Source organism: Megascapheus bottae, chromosome 13 (genome assembly GCF_031878675.1).
Source record: "Megascapheus bottae isolate mThoBot1 chromosome 13, mThoBot2.hap1, whole genome shotgun sequence".
Classification (NCBI taxonomy): Eukaryota; Metazoa; Chordata; class Mammalia; order Rodentia; family Geomyidae; genus Megascapheus; species Megascapheus bottae.
This window is the reverse complement of record NC_143521.1, coordinates 46,012,818-46,029,653: the sequence shown is the minus strand read 5'-3', so window position 1 is coordinate 46,029,653 and position 16,836 is coordinate 46,012,818. Positions and strand designations below refer to the sequence as shown.

General features: G+C 45.5%; 1 protein-coding gene across 6 annotated transcripts in view; it reads left to right on the top strand.

Moving 5' to 3' along the window:
- Positions 1-16,836, top strand: part of Rbpj (recombination signal binding protein for immunoglobulin kappa J region) — a 189,848-nt gene that overhangs the window by 106,578 nt on the left and 66,434 nt on the right. For 3 of the 6 annotated variants that reach the window (XM_090343736.1, XM_090343737.1, XM_090343741.1), the window contains exon 1: positions 13,416-13,474. The exons of 1 other annotated variant lie outside the window; for it this stretch is intronic. In XM_090343736.1, the coding sequence (XP_090199862.1) occupies positions 13,455-13,474 (20 nt within the window). In that variant the 5' untranslated portion in view covers positions 13,416-13,454. Of the gene's footprint in view, positions 1-13,415; positions 13,475-16,836 lie in introns of those variants that run through there. 2 more of the 6 variants (XM_090343739.1, XM_090343742.1) reach the window with 2 other exon arrangements.

Sequence of the window (16,836 nt, the reverse complement as noted above, 5' to 3'; positions counted from 1 at the left end):
ACTAGGTCAAACTCCCAGCCAGAGAAGCCACATTTTGAGAAGCTAAATTGGGAGATTTTATTAGATGACCCACGGCCTGCAGATGGACTCCTGTCTGAAAGATCTGCGGCCCAGAACAGAGCTAGGACATAGCTTTTTGAAGTGGAGACCAAGCCCTAACAGTGTCATACATAGGCAGAGTTCTCAGAAAGTTTCCATAAGCTATTAACTCTGTGTGTGTGTCAGTTGTGGAACTTGAACTTGGCCTGGGCGTTGACCCTGAGCTCTTCAGCTCAAGGGGTAGGGTGGTAACCTTGAGCTCAATGTCACTTCTGGTTTTCTGGTGCTTAATTGGAGATAAGAATCTCATGGACTTTTTAATGCCCAGGCTGGCTTTGAACAGCGATTCTCAGATCTCAGTCTCCTGGGTAGCTAGGATTACAGGTGTGAGCCATGACGGCTGGCTCCATTCTTTCTTTGTGTGTGCGTGTGCGTGTGTGTGTGTGTGTGTGTGTGTGTGTGTGTGTGTGTGTGTGTGTGTGTAATAGTACTGAGACTTGAATTGTAATGCAATGGGCCTTAAACTCTGGATCTCATATTCTTGCTTGACTTTTTTGATCAAGTCTGGCACTCTGCCACTTGATCCACACCTCTGCTTTTATAGTTTTAAGAATTCTTTGCAAGCCAGTTGCTGGTGGCTCATGCCTACCAAGCTCAAGCAGATGAGATCTGAGGATCTCAGAAGCCAGCCCTGTAAGACAAATTTTTGACACTTTCGCCTACAATTACAGCAAAAATTTGGAAGTAGAGATATAGTTCAAGTGATAGAGCCCCAGGTTTCAACAAAAAGAGTCAAGAAAGAATTCAAGTCTCACTACACACACACACACACACACACACACACACACACACACACACACGCACCCAAATCCTAATGGGTTAAGTATTGCTTACTTTTCCTTAGCCAGTTACTATTACTAAATCATATGTTCTTAAAATTAAATAGAAGACCTATTTAGGAAAAAAATCATTCCTGCACCTCTTATCATGCATTCTTTCATACATACTTTGTGAACATTTAAATCTAAACTAGAATCTGTGACACAAAATATTCTCTATTAGTGTATAGTAACAAGAGTCATCCAATATACCTGATGCTTTGTTCATTGGCTGGAGCTCTACCAAATGAGCCACGCCTGCAACCCCAAATCAATAAAATTTCTATAGCTAGAAAAAAGAAAATAAAGAACTCACTGCCAACCATACATAATACTTCTAGGAATATAACTTGTAAAAGTCATATTCTTTGAGGATAATTTGTAAAAACAAAGGGAGAATTACCTATCCACATGACTAAAGTGATGGATATCCCTGAGAGGGCTTGGAGAATATTGATCAAACCATATCTATAGTTACTTCACATATTTTATATTACATTTATTTATTTATCAAAGTGCTGGGAGTCAAATCCAAGGCCTCCCCCATGGTAAACTAGCACTCTACAGTAAGCTACATCTCCAGAGCATATCACCCTTTTGGACAGTCTGTTAGACTGACCTTTTGAAAATCTTACATTGTATAGATATAAAGTCTTTTGCATGTAATCGCATTTGCTTTTTCCTGAAGTTATCTTTTGGTTCTTACATCCTGTTTTGTTTTATTTTGTTTTCTTAGATTTGTTGCTTATTTCCAAAACTTGGAAAGTCATGCCAATACAGAGATAGCTATGCTAGTTAAAAATAAAGTACTTAGTGTTTGCTGGTAAAGGAAATTCTGGCATTATATAGGTATAATTCCTTGATTGAAATCAAACTTGCATCTCATAAGAATACACACACACACACACACACACACACACACACACACACACACATATTTTTTTGGTGGGTCATGGGGTTTGAACTTGGCCTGGGCTCTGTCCCTGAGCTCTCCAGCTCAAGGCTACCACCCTACCCTTGAGCCAAGCCCCACTTCACGTTTTCTAGAGGTTAATTGGAGATAAGAGTTTCAGGTCCTTTTGTGCCTGGGCTGGCTTAGAACTTTGATCCTCAGATCTCAGCCTCTAGAGTAGCTAGGATTATAGGCGTGAGCCACCACGCCTGGCTCATAAGAATATTTCTGGAGAAATTTAGATCTGAATTGAAAAGTAGGAGCTAAATGCTTCTCCTAGATGATAGTTTTTAACTCTTACTGAAGTCAAAAGTATTTGTGAGGACAGAATTTAGGTGACATATTTGGGAAGCTAGAAGAGAAAGAGGAGGAAGAAGAGGAAATGGAGAAAGAGAAGGAGGAGGAGAAGGAAGAAGAACGAGGAGGAAGAGGAGACATAAATTTCCACATCTTTTAGGAATACTTATAGGACAGGCAATTTAGTTATGATCTTCAGAAATGTCTTTCCATTGATGTAATATTCATAACACCGTAATTTATTTAATTGGTTTTACCTTCCACAGATGTGAGCCATGACTAAATTTAGTTAAATAACCATTTGAACTGCAAAAACTCCACACAGGACAATTCTAGTTATAATACCGGCCACAGAGTCTAAGAATTCCTTAAAATTGTTTCAGTTTCTTCTTTTTTTTTTCTTTTTCCCTTTTTTACTGGTCCTGAGGCTTGAACTCAGGGCCTGTGCTCTGTCCCTAAACCTCTTTGTGCTCAAGAGTAGCACTTTACCATATAAGCCAAAGCATCATTTCTGGCTTTTTCTGAGTAGTTAATTGGAGATGAAAGTCTCATAGACTTTTTTCCCCCAGGCTGACTTTGAACCATGATCCTCATATCTCAACCTCCTGTGTAGCTAGGATTATACGCTCAAGCCACTGACACTCAGCTAAATTGTTTCTTTAAAGCATTTCTCAAAAAAAAAAATACATCACTGTCAGACTTGAATCAAACTTTCAAACACACCTGTTGTATGTTAAAATCTGTCTTTAGTGTTAATAATGAACCTAGAAATTATAGAGTTTTTTTTCTTTGCAATAATTTTAACAGAGAGAATGTACAATTCTGGTTATTACATTCAAAGGAATTATCAGTTCATGAACCATCTTTGAGAAAGTTAGACATTTCATGAAAATTCTTTAGTATCTCACTATGTGTCAGTGCTTGACTACAGAGGGTCCTCAGTTAATCTTAGTCTTTAGTCTATTTTGGACAATGGTGCTAACCACAGAGGCCACATAAAAAATTGATAGTTATCATAACACCATCTGTGATGATCATTTCAGAGGCACAGTATAAAACCTTGGCAAGCTTTCTTTGGAAACACTGATAAAGACCATCATTTTCCAAGTAAGTACAAGATGCACAGTAATATAGAAAAGAGAAAGTAATTATATTTTGTTCAAATGGTTTTTCTGTATAAACATTCCGAAATCACCTATTCCAGAAGACCATGCAGACACAGTCATATACAAGAAAAGGAGTTTATTGCCAGCTGACACTGATAAAGCTGCCTCCCCACATAGGAGAGGGAGAAATGGTGCCTCTTCCGATTCAGGGGCAATCTAGACCATCGGGGCTTGAGGCAGGAGGTACTCGTTGTGTGCAGCTAAGTCTGGGCATAAAATATGTGGACCTATCCCAGAGAAACAGGTCCCAAGAGAGTTCCCTTTTCTTTGTGAAGGGCAGGTAGAGTTCAGGTCTGCTGATACAGCTGGAGGCTGGAGATACACGCTACTAACAGTCAACTTTCAAAAAGTAAAGGTGTCAAGAATTACATATTACTAACCATTAATAGACATACTTAAAGATGACTGCTTCTGTTCTGTTTTCTATGCCATTATCTAATTCGATCCATGAATCAAAGCTATATGGCAATTAATACTAGTCTGTCTAACATACCAAGTGGAACAGTGGTGTAGTTAGGAGAATTTCCTAAAGGCATTTACTGAGTACTTACTGTATACCTAGTTATTTCATATAATATTTCAGTTATCTCTCAAACTGATCCTATGCAAGAAATTTTATATTCCACATTTACAGATCAAGAAATGTGAATTTAGGGGCTAGGAGTGTGGCATAGTGGTAGAGAGCTTACCTAGCATGAATGAAGCCCTGAGTTCAATTCCTTGGTACCACATATATAGAAAAGGCAGAAATGGTGCTGTGGCTCAAGTGCAGAGTGCTAGCCTTCGGCAAAAAGCATTCAAGGATAGTGCCCAGGCCCTGAGTTCAAGCACCAGGACTGGCAAAAAAATGTGAATTTAGTCAGTGGTTCACAACTATAATCTTAGCTACACAGAATGCTCAAGATCATGGTTCAAAGCCAGCCTGGGAAAGAAACACCATGAAATTCTTATCTCCAATTAGCCAGCCAAAATTCAGAAGTAGATCTGTGTCTCATGGGATAGAGTACTAGCCTTGAGAACAAAAACTCAAGGACAGTGCCCAGGCTCTGAATTCAAGCCGCAGTACAGCATTACACACACAAAATTTAGGTCAGGTGTTGGTGACTCATGTTTATAAGGAGGCTGAGGTATAAATATCAAAATTTGAAGTCAGTCAAGGTAGAAAATTCCAATTAACTAGTAAGAAGCTAGGACATGCCAGGGGCCAGTGGCTCATACCTTTAATCCTAGCTACTCAAGAGGCTGAGATCTGAGGATCATGAATCAAAGCCAGCCTGGGCACAAAAAGTCCATGAGACTCTTATATCCAATTAATCACGAGGAAACCAGAAGTGGAATTATGGTTCAAGTGGTAGAGTGATAGTGTTGAGCTGAAGAGCTCAGGGACAGCACCCAGGCTCAGAGTTCAAGCCCCACGACTGACAAAGAAAGAAAGAAAGAAAAAAGGAAAGAAAGAAAGAAAGAAAGAAAGAAAGAAAGAAAGAAAGAAAGAAAGAAGCTAGGATAGGAGGTATGGATCAATTAGTAGAACTCCAGCCAGCCTTGAGAGAAAAAGCATGAGTGAAAGGCCCTGAATTTAAACCCTGGTACACAGACTGAAAAGGAGGGAGGGAGGAGAGAAATGTGAACTTGAACTTGTTCAAAGTTGGTCAGCTAGTTAGTAACAGAGGCTCTACTTAGGACTTAATGGCAGAAGAGTAGGTTCAATGTTCTTTCACAGTCCAGCCTTTTGGGGGGGGGGAGTTGGGGGGTATCATGGGGCTTGAATTCAGCCTGAGCGCTGTCCCTGAGCTCTCCAGCTCAAGGCTACCACCTACCCTTGAGCTAAGCCCCACTTCCCATTTTCTAGAGGTAATTGGAGATAAGAGTCTCAGGTCCTATTGTGCCCGGGCTGGCTTTGAACCTTGGTCCTCAGATCTTAGACTCCTGAGTAGCTAGGATTACAGGCATGAGCTATGGTGCCTGGCTTCAGCCTTTTCTTTTTAAAGTAGAATTTTTGACATTGACTTGACATGAGATCCCAAATCACAGCAATGTATGATATATGACTACTAGGAAATGTATGGACTTGAAAGTGTAAGTATATTCTCCTAAGAACAGATAGCAGCTGGATTGTTTGATTCAAGACACAGAATCATTACTTGTTTAGACTGTGTTCATTGCCTTTATTTTTTCATGTTCTAAAACAAAGGAAATAGATCCATCACACATGGAAGCATTTTCTTTCGATTACATTCATATGAAAACTTCTGACAAATTATTAGATTTGTACACATTCTTCACACCAAATGTGCATTTGATTTCATTCACGTTCCACTTCACTAGCGTAAATGGCCTGTTCATTTTCTTGCTTTGCCTTCTTGAACTGCCTCCCATGATAACAAGCAAAGCAAGGCTCAACCCAGGCCTGCAAACAAGTCCATATTGCCAGAGCTCAAGAATCCTGTGAAAACTTAACCACAATTTGAAACAAAGGATGAATATTTGTTTTTGTTTCTCAAGCTCATCTGAAGCTTACTCTTTGACTCCGACTCATTTTCAGTGTGCCCTTTATTTCTTTGAATCCTGGAGCTCATATTCCTTACAGAATTGCATGGTCTGATGGAATCTTTCTTGGCACTCACTCTACCTCCTGTACATTTGATTAACCTTGATTAACACATAGTAGAAAACAATAGACAATGCTGTGACTACAAGGGAGTTATTAAGATTAGTGAAAAGTAGAAGGCAAACTGTGCCTATGGAGTAAAAAGCTGTAGTTACTGAAGTGGTCTTCAAGTTTTCAAAGGGCTTTTAGCTTTTTTTTTTTTTTTTGGTGTGTAATTATTAGAGATGAGACTCGTGAATTTCTTGCCTGGCTTGGCTTTGAACCTTGATCCTCAGATCTCAGTCTCTCAAATAGCTAAGATTACAGATGTGAACCACAGGCACCTGGCTAGTTTTCAGAGTTTTTAGGTGCCTAATCAATGTCTATTCCCATGAAGCCCTAGTTTACCTCCTCAGAGGTGTCCTCAGGGTTTTTACAGGTGAGTGTCTTGGAAATGAAATAATAATATAATATTGTCATTTCTAAAAGTGGTATATGACAAAGGTGTTGGTGCTCACATCTGTAATCCTAACTATATGGGAGGCTGAGATTGGGAGGATGGCAGTTCAAGGCTAATCAAGGAAAAAGTTTATTAGACACCATCTCAACTAAAAGTGGGATGACGTGGTAGGTATCTGTTATTCTAGTTATTCAGGAGACTGGGATTGAAAGGGTCATGGCTCTAGGCCAGGATACCACCCCCCCCCAAAAAAAAATAAGAGATACCATCTGTACAGAAAAAGATGGGTGTGGTGGTTCATTTATCCAAACTATTCAAACTATGGCAGGAATTAAAATAGGAGGATGACAGTCCTGGCTGTCTCAGAAAAAATATTGAGACTTCATCTCAAAAATACCTAGAACAAAAGAGGATAGAGGGGTTGTTCAAGTCAAGTGTCTGCCTGCAAGAGCAAAGCCCTGAGTTTAAACTCCAGTACTTTCCAAACAAATAAGGATAAAGAAATGAATTAACAGTGGTCATCTTGAGAATATCAACTATTTTTGGCTTTTTTTTTTTTTTTTTGCCAGTACTGGGGCTTGAACTAGGCTTGGATGCTGTCCCTGAGCTCCTTTTGCTCAAGGATAGAGCTCTACCACTGGAGCCATAGCTCCACTTCTGGCTTTTTTTCTGAAATTGATTGGAGATAAGAATCTCAAGGGCTCCTTACCTATGCTGGCTTTGAACCTTCACCTTCAGATCTCATCCTCCTTTGTAGCTAGGATTACAGGAGTGAGCCACTTCCACCTGGTATATTTGGCTATTTTTAAGATGGAATCTTGGGGTGCCAAGAACATTTTGATGTGCTCTTTGAGGGTTTTGATGGGACACTTGAAAGTTATGAAAAATAAACATCTTAACCCTACTATAGTAATGATATTACAGCAATGTTCTATGTGCTTTAAACATAGTAATGCATTGAGTCCCTACAACCTTATTAAGTGGGCAAGTGATTTGCATTTTACAGGTGAAGAAACAAAGACGAAGACAAGGAGATTTCCTTGTCTAGAGTCTGACAGCTGGAACCTTGGCAATGTGGGACCAGAGGCTAAATATGCTATTAAGAAGCTGCTAGTGAAAGCCTCAATGTTTTAGCAAGTCTCATTATGGGATCTGTGACTTGATCTGAGAATGAAAGCCCTGCTGAAATGCATCACCGTGTGTTTAAACGACCAAAGCAAATTAAAATGACCCCCTAAGGAGCTACTAACAACTTTACATTCCCTCTGGATTATCCTCACAGACTCCCAAACGTATCCCACTTACTATAAAATATTTTACTTACTGAATTTTACGAAAGAAATAATATGTAATTATTCCCTGGAACTCAAAACTCCTGGAGGTTTTGTCTACTATATGTAAGCTCCTCAGAGCTTGGTTCATGGACAATGCACATCAGAATGGGACTGTCCTGCTATAAATGCTTGTTCTTTAGCACTAGCCCAGATCTTTTTTTTTTTTTTTTTTTTTTTTAATGCTGGTACTGGGGTTTGAAATGAGGGCCTTTATACTCTCCTTGGATTCTTTTGTTCACAACTGGTATTCTACTATTGGAGGCCATACCTCTAGCGTTTTTCTGGTGAATGGGAGAGAGTCTCAAAGGCTTTTTTGACCTGGCTGGCTTTGAACTTTAATTCTTTTACTGCAGCTTGCTAAGTGGCTAGGGTTGCAAGTAGATTTTTGTTGCTGTTGGTAGTCCTGGGGCTTGAACTCAGGGCCTAGGCTTTGATCCTGAGCATTTTTTTTTTTTTTTTTGCCCCTCAAGCTAGTACTGTACCATTTGAGTTACAGCTCCCCTTCTGCGTTTAAAAAAAAATGGTGGTCTCATAAACTTTTCTGCAGGCTGGCTTTGAATCGGGATCCTTGGATCTTAGCCTTTTGAATTGATAGAGGAGTACAGGTATGAGCCACTGTGCCAGGCTCCAGACTGACTCTTAGTCTTAGTGAAGCCTACTAACTTTTGTGAACTACAGTTCTAGACTAGATCCTTCTTAAGACCTTGCTTGAATGCTTGTTCCTCTTCTGTATATGCCAGTCCCAACTGAAGTTCCCTTGAATGCAAGAGGCCTTTTCACACCTCAGCCCCAAACTTGTAGCTTCCTGTGCTGTGTTTCTTCCTCCTCTTACTGTCTTCTGAATTCTCACTCTGGTGAGAGTCAGCTCTCTTTACAAATGCCATCCTGCGCCTATCAGGCAAGAAGTGGAGGCTTCTCTCATCCTCTTTCAACTAACTGTCTTTAGTTTAGATCCCAATACTAACACAGAACACCAATGCAACTGAACTAATCCGAATACAGAACAACAATGCAACTGAACTGTGCCCTGTTTGCCAGGACTAGCATGGGAGATGGGGTTTGTTATCTACTTTGTGAAGCACTGAAGAAAATGCCTAACCTGTAGTGCTAGGAACACTGAACATGTCTGAACGCATCAAGAGCCAGTTATATATTATATAATTTTATTTCCTTCCTTCCTTCCTTCCTTTCTTTCTTCCTTCCTTCCTTCCTTCCTTCCTTCCTTCCTTCCTTCCTTCCTTCCTTCCTTTCTCTTACAGTCTTGGGCCTTGAACTCAGGATTTGGGCACTGTCTCTGAGTTTCTTTTGCTCAAAACTAGTGCTTTACTTGAGGAGCAGGAAATAAGTCTCATGGACTTCTCTCCCTCCTCCCCCAAGCTGGCTTTGAATGGTGATTCTCAGATCTCAGTCTTCTGAGTAGTTAGGATTATAGCTGTGAGCCACCAGCTTCAGGTTTTTTTGTTTTCGCTGGGCTTTTTCTCCAAGGAAATGGTACTTTGGTACTTTTGCTGATTCAATCCCAGTACTTACTTTCAATCCAGAAGGCTTGTTGAATGTTCAGAATCATTTCTATTCTTCTATAAACCTACCATGCCCCAGACATGGTTCTGGTGACTGAGATTTGAGTAGTGAACAAAATAGACAGAAGTCCCTGTTTTAAATAACATTAGAATGGGAAGAGACAGACAGTGAACATAATATACAAGTATGATCTATAGTGTATTTGTGTGAAAAATGTCATAAGAATAAATGAATAAGGCATATGTGATTCACTCTAATGAAAGAGTAGTCAGGGGAAGCCTCACTGAGGAGGTGATTTCTAAGTAAAGATAAAAAATGGAGTGAGGTTTAAGATGTCAGAGGGGGACAGTATGCTAGGTAGAGTGGAATATGTTGGACTACTCAGGAAGAGGGGAGGAGAGTCAAGATCAGAAAGGTCAAGAGTTTGGTGGCAGTCAACCTTGTGTAAGTCATAGTGACAGTTAAAATGGGAAAACCCTTGGAAAGTTCTAGAGGATGACTTAGAATAGTCCATTTGAGAAGTCACTGAGGGAAGGGAAGACTGGAAGAAAGGAACACCAGTTAGAAGATTTCCTCCCTTGCAAGCCAAGTTGTTTAAAGAGATGGGTTACATTGGGCTGGTAGCAAGGTGGTACAAACGTGGGAACTGTTTTGGAGGAAAAGTGCTATGGTGTTTTTGCTTTTCATTTGGGTCCTAGGGGTTGAACTCAGGGCAAGGATGCTGTCCTTGAGCTTTTTTTTTTTTTTTTTTTTTTGTGGGTCATGGGGCTTGAACTTGGCCTGGTTGCTGTCCCTGAGCTCTTCAGGTCAAAGCTACTGCCCTACTCCTTGAGCCAAGCCCAGCTTCCCGTTTTGAAGAGGTTACATGGAGATAAGAGTCTTAGGTCCTTTTGTGCCCAGGCTGGCTTTGAACCTCGATCCTCAGATCTCAGCTTCCTGAGTAGCTAGGATTACAGGCGTGAGCCACCATGCCCAGCTGTCCCTGAGCTTTTTAAACTCAAGGCTAGTGCTCAACCACTTGAGCCAAAGTTCTCTTTCTGGCTTATTTTTGGGGGGGGAGAGGGGAGTCCTTAATTGGAAATAAAAATCTCATGGACTTTCTTGCCTGGGCTGGCTTCAAACTGCACTCCTCATATTTCAGCCATGAGCCACCAGCGCCTGGCCAGGTATTGCCATCTATTAAGATGAGAAAAGATAGAGGAAAGCTGGTTAAAAGTGAAGATGAAGAGTTGTGATAAGATTAGATGTGTGGTTACCAAGGATTTCCAAGGTCACTAGGGCTCTCAAAGGCCAGTGACTAAACCACAGCTCACAAATATTGGGATGAAGAGTCCAGGGAATACAATATTTTTTGAATCATGATCTTCAGATCTCAGTTTCCTGAGTAGCTAGGATCACAGGTGTAAGCCACCAGCTCCTGGCAGGATACCTTTAAGGGCCTTATACTCTTTCTGAGTTCTTTTCCAAATGAGATTTGCACTAATGCATTGTTTCAATTGATGTCTCACTTTCTTCTTTTTTTTCTTTCCTGGGTGAAGTGTATAATCAAAGGAATAAGCCTATATGAACACAGACATGAAACCTAAAAACTCCAAAGGCTCCAAAAAGTTGACTTCTTATCTAGTTACATACTCAGCAGAATGTGAGCTGGGCTTGGTGGCACAGACCTGAAACTTGGGTGGTTGAAGAATGTAACTAAGAACTCACTGGATTAAAAAAAAAAAAAAAAAAAAGATGTATTTAAGTGTAGTGGGGCTGGGAATGTGGCCCAATGGTAGGAGTGCTCGCTTAGCATGCCTGAAGCCCTGGGGTTCGACTTCTTGGTACCACAAACACAGAAAAAGCCAGAAGTGGCGCTGTGGCTCAAGTGGCAGAGCACTAGCCTTGAGGAAAGCCCAAGGACAGTGCTCAGGCCCTGAGTTCCAGCCCCAGGACTGGCAAACAAAGAGTCACTCAAGTACCTGATAAAACCCTGCCTAAAATGGCCCGGTTATTACAACAACAAAGGCATGGAAAGGGGAAGGAAAGCAAAAACAATTTTACCACAGTCGTGGGAGGAGGGGAAAAAAAGAACAGAAACTGATACATAGGAATTACTTTAAAAGGCTCGAAAAGCAAAGGGAAATAAAACATCCTGTCCTTTTAAATATAGAAGGCACTGATGCAGGACGCGCCAGGGGCAGCTAGTTATCCCCCCTGCTTCCCCGGTCCACCAGGGAGACATCCTGAGAAGGGAGAGGGCCAGGGATTCGAACTCGTGTTGCAGCAGAACTGGTGGTGGATCAGCCTGGGTGATGCAGAGGCCCTGACTCGGGGCCTGTCAGTCAACTCCGCGGGGGGACCGGAAACCTCCTGGGAGACCGGTCTGCGGCCGCTGCGGCTCTTGAACCTGACCTCTCACTTCCCGCACCGGGGAACTTCGGAATCTGCACGCTCCCGCACTCCACGGCCGGCGTCGAGCCTCCCGGGGCGTGTTCCGCCCCCCTCCGCCGCCCTCCGCCACGCGCCCGCCCGCCCCGCCCCCGCCGCCAGCCCTTCCCGAGCACGCGCGGCACGCACCGCGGCGCCGGGCGCTGCACCGCCGACACGGGCACCTGCTCGGCTCGGGTTCCGCGAGACTTGGGCTGAAAGCATTACCCGGGCCGGGGATAGGCGGAGGGGGTGTGGGGGGGGAGGAGGGAGGAAGAGAGGGAGCGCGTTCTCGCGAGGCTTAGGAAAATTCCCACGGCCTGTGTTGTGTCTGAGCGGAGTAGTGACAGGCGGTAGGGAGGCGGTGTAGCGTGAGACTGGACGGGCCCGCATGGGACGCATGCGCAGTGCCGCTCGCGCGCGGCGCGCCTATCCTGCGGCGCCTTCCTCAGGTTGGGGGGGGTGGAGGAGGTGGGGGGCGGGGGGAGGAGGCTAATTCCAGTTGTCCGGGTTTTGCGGATCCCTGCAGGAGGCTGTGCTAGATCTGGGAATCTCCAGGAAAAAGGACTGGGCTGGGGGTGGGGGGGAGCAGGAGAGGAGGAGGAGGAGGAGGAGGAGGAGGAGGAAGGAGAAATTACCCTTAGGAAGGGCGGGGTCCAGGCCCTGCACCCGGTAATTAAATGCCCTGCCACTCCACGTTTGCTCCTGTAGGCCAACTGAAATGCGTGTGGGGCTGCGAGCCAGGCCCACGGGAAGACCGGTTTTCCGGGCACGGTCTGAAGACGTCCTCCTGGGCTCGCGCGCGCTGGCGGCAGCTCGGCGTCCCTGGAGAGGAGCTGGCAGCCAGCAGTCCCCGAGCGCCAGGGCCGTCGAGCGGGGCTGCACGGCTCCAGCCGGGGGGTGGCGGAGTGCGGCTCCCCAGATGCCAGCGCACTTGTCACTTGGGGAGCCAACTGTGCGGCGCCCTGGCGGGTGTGGGCCAGGCGGCTGTCCTCGGAGCGCCTTTGCCCCGAGGCCTGGTGCTGACCTGGTTTTGCACACAAGGGGAAAGCAGGGGAGGCGACACAACTCAAGAGGCAAAAGTTTTCCATCCGAAAAGCTCTGGAATAGATCGGGCCCCGTAGTGACAGAGCCAGTCCCCCCCACTCGCCTGGGGAGGAGAGGAGGGGTGGGGGAGGAATGAATGGAGACAGCTCGGGGCAGGGGCAGCGCAGCTCCTGCCCCGCACTCACTCCGGGACCAGTTCAGGAAGCGTCCGGCGAGCGCCCGAATGAATGGAAAGTCTGGGAACTCACTCGGTGGAGCGGGAAGCCGCCGGGCGCGCGTCCACTCGAGGCGGAGGCCTGGGGAGCGCCGCGCATTTTCCCAGGACCCCTCCTCCCGGCCCCTCGGCCCCGCCCCCTGACCCCTCCGTCGCCTGTCCCCGTAGTAATCCCCCCCCTCCGGTTTTCCTCAGTCTCCACGTACGTTGCTGAGGGCGCGTCCCAAAACCCGGATCGCCGGAGCGCTCCCCATGGACTGCGCGGAGGGCTCGCCCGCCGAGGGGCCGCCTGCGCATGCTCCGTGGCTCGGGTAGGTTTCCCCGAGGAGGCGGCGAGCTGCAGCGCCTGCTCGGCGGGCGGCGCGAGGCGGCCGACTGTGCGCGGCGCCGCGAGGGGGAGAGGAGTCCCGGGGCTGGGTGGAATCGAGAAGCGAGGCGAAAAGGGAAGGGGCGGGGAGGGGGGGGAAGAGGAGAGAGAGGGACCCGGGCAGGCTTTGGGGGGGGGGGGGAATCTCGCGAGGGTTGGAGTTTTGGCGAGAGTTTGTGGAAGATGGCGCCTGTTGTGACAGGGTAAGTCTGAAGGAACCGAGCGCTGGGAACCGGGAAAGTTGCGGGCGTCTGGCAGCCCGTGGCGGGCGGCGGGTTCGAGGACCGTGGCTCGGCCGGGTCTCGAGGGGCGGCGGGCGGGGAGCGGCGTCGCGCGCTACGAGCGCGGCGGTGCGCGGCGGTGCGCTGCCCGCCCGGCTGCCGCGGTGGCTCGGGCTTCGGCGCGTGAGGGCGGGCGGCGGCGGCGGCGAGGGCCCGGGATGCGGGCGCGCGGGGTCCGCGGGCGCGGGGTCCGCGGGCGCAGTGTCCGCCGCGCGCCCCGCCGGAGGGCCCGGCCCGGGGGACCCTACGCGGGGAGTCCGCCCCGGGGGACGCTGCCCCGGGAGCCCCCGCGCAGCTTTTGTTCGTCCGGGCCGGGCTCGCCTCTTCGCCCCGCCGGTGTCTCTCCCGGCTCCGGGCGCTTTGTCCTTCCGAGCTGTCCCCTTGGCGTGCGACTCTGCCTACCCCCGACCCTTTGTTTCTCCGCCTCGGGCGCTTTGTCCGACCCGCCGCGTCCCGCATCCCCTCTCCGTCGCTGTCTCGTCTCCCGTGCCTCTTTGTTGTGCTTCTCCGCCCCGTAGCCCGGTGACCTGCCGTAGCCCGGGGAGCCGATTCCCCTTCCAGTCCCTTTGTCTCCCCCCCCCCCCCCGCCCAGCTCACCTTTCGGTTTGGTCCTTGGTCACCCCGAGGGACTTCCTACCCCCCCACACACTCACAATCTCACAGGGGCTCCTTCTCTCAGCACCCCCCCTTCCCCTTCCCAGCCTCGCCGGGTTGAGCCACTGCCCGCTGTGTGCGTGTGTGTCTCCCGAACTGTCGCAGCCCCGGGGACTCCATCTGGTGCATCCAAGTGCAGGCGGACTCAGTGACTTCTTGCTCTTGAGTCTGAACGATGCTTGAGGGGTGGCGGGGAGTGGGGGGGAGGAGGGGGGGGAAGATACTGAAGTTTTCCTTCTCAACCCTTTCGGGATTCCATGTGTTTTCCTCCGTCCCTGCCCTGTACCGCTTTCTCTCGGGATTCAAAGGTTTCCAGTTCTCTTGTCTCTTGTGGTTGTTTTGCTTGGAAACTGTCGCCCTGGAAAGAAAAAGATCTTGTCTCTTGCTGGTTAGGACAGCCTCCCCCGCTCCTTTCCTCAGGGGTTGTTTCAGACGGTCTTGGCCAAGTGCAGCTTTCTGGGTTACCTGAGGATGTTTTGGGGAGGGTATCGTAAGGCGCGCAGAAGTAGGCGAGAGGTCTGTGTTTTTTTAAAAAATTGCTGCTTGAGAAGACTTCCACGTACAATGGTTATTCACATGGTGTGACCGTAGTTGCGTGGATTCCGAATGTTGATAACTTGTGAATGGTGACAGGATGGATGGTGAGCCTTCTGTAGGCTGGTTATTTTGCAAGTAACTCCTGTTTGGTAAGGAGAAGCATCCGGTTGGGGCATTTGATAGACACGGTTCAGCTCTCAATCATGAAGAGCTTACAGTTTACAGTTAAGACTGACTTGACAGTTTGTGATTTTTGTTTCTGTAGATACATTGGATCAACTTTCTCAACGAGATTAAACTCTGGGGAGTGTAGTTTGGGGAGATGAATATTCCTTTTAGGGTCTTGGTGGAAAAATAAACTGCACAGAGTGGAAAGACCTCACTCATGACTTTAGTGAGGTTATCTACAAGGCACTTTTTTTTGTTGTTGTTGTTAAAAAGGAACGTTACGTTGTCCTCAGCTCATATTGTTAAGGTAATATTAGAAGCTTGGGGCTTGGGAGTGTGGTGTAGTGTGTACTTGAGGCCAGAGTAGTTATTGTGTTCGGAATAAGAAGTATTAAGTTTATCAGGGTTACTACACTGAATGTATTTTATTTTTAAAAAAAATTAATTGATTACTAAGATATGTCATCCCAAAACTCATTTCTAGCATCATTTTCCTTACAAACTAAAGTGCTACAAGAAGTACTGATGATAGAGAATGTGTGAGATGGCTGGAAGGAGTGTGAGGAAGCCTTTTTCTTTAAAGGTGATATTTAGATTTAGCTTGAATTTTAATTAATGAAAGCACCATTTTCATGATTGATACAGAGATTTATGAAAATTTATAGCTTGGATTCAAGGGACTTTTACTAATAGTCATCTTCCTTCTATTGTTCTTCTTGTATAACCATATTTTTTTGTTTGTTTGATTGGGAGGGGGGAAGGTGTCCTCAAGGCTAGTGCTCTACCACTTGAGTCATAGCACCACTTCTGGGTTTTCTATGTATGTGGTACTGAGAAATTGAACCTAGCTCTTTGTGCATGCTAGGCAAGCACTCTACCACCTGGCCAAACTCCTGGCCCATAACCATATTTTGAAGGGAAATTGGTAAGCATAGTGTTTTGACTGTCAGCAAAGTGTAAATACTGTAATAATGGAAAATAGTTTGCTCTGACATGTTATGTAACACAGATATCATCAACTAATTTTGACAAGGAGTTGTGCTGTTTTAAAGTCATGTAAGACTGGTTTGGGGATGTGGCTTAGTGTTAGTGGCCTAGTATGTAGTCCTGGGTTTGATTCCTGGGTATCACATAAGCAAAAAGAGAAAGTTATTAAATAAACCATGATTTTTAAAAATCATGTAAGGGCTGGGAGTGTGGCCTAGTGGTAGAGTGCTGATCTAGCATGCAGGAAGCCCCATGTTTAATTCCTCTGTACCACATACACAAAAAAAGTCAGAGGTGGTACTGTGGTGCAGGTGGTAGAGCACTAGCTTTGATAAAGCTCAAGGACAGTGCCTAGGCCCTGAGTTCAAGTCCCAGGACTATAAAGAAAAAGTAAGTCTTGTTTAATCAGATGTAACAGTGCTCTTAAGCTACAACAAATACAGTACATTTGGAAATGCGTAACTTCCATTCTGAATATTCACTATGAAATATTAAAGCTTTATCTTTATTAACCATATATGTTTTTAGGAAAATAATGCAAGAGAGTCACTCAACTATTTTTTTATTAAAGAATTTATTAACATTGATTTTTACATCATATTTCGAATAACATGTCTAACAAACAAGTATTCAAGAAGGGAATGAATATATATATATATAAAATCACTGGCACTTGGATTTTAGAACATAATTAAAATTAGGCTGAGGGCTTATATGTCATAGACATATTAATCTATGTAATAAAACATTTCTATAGAGTCATAAATTTTTATGTCTATGTAGTTGTGTTTATATTTCCAATACTATGTCCATAGCATTGGGTATGTAAGTATCACTCAACTATTTTTGAATCTGTTCTAACACATGCTTTTAGGCATTAGAGTGTAAATATCTTGGCTGGAAAGTTACCTCTTGCTCTAGTGACTCAATTCTCCCAG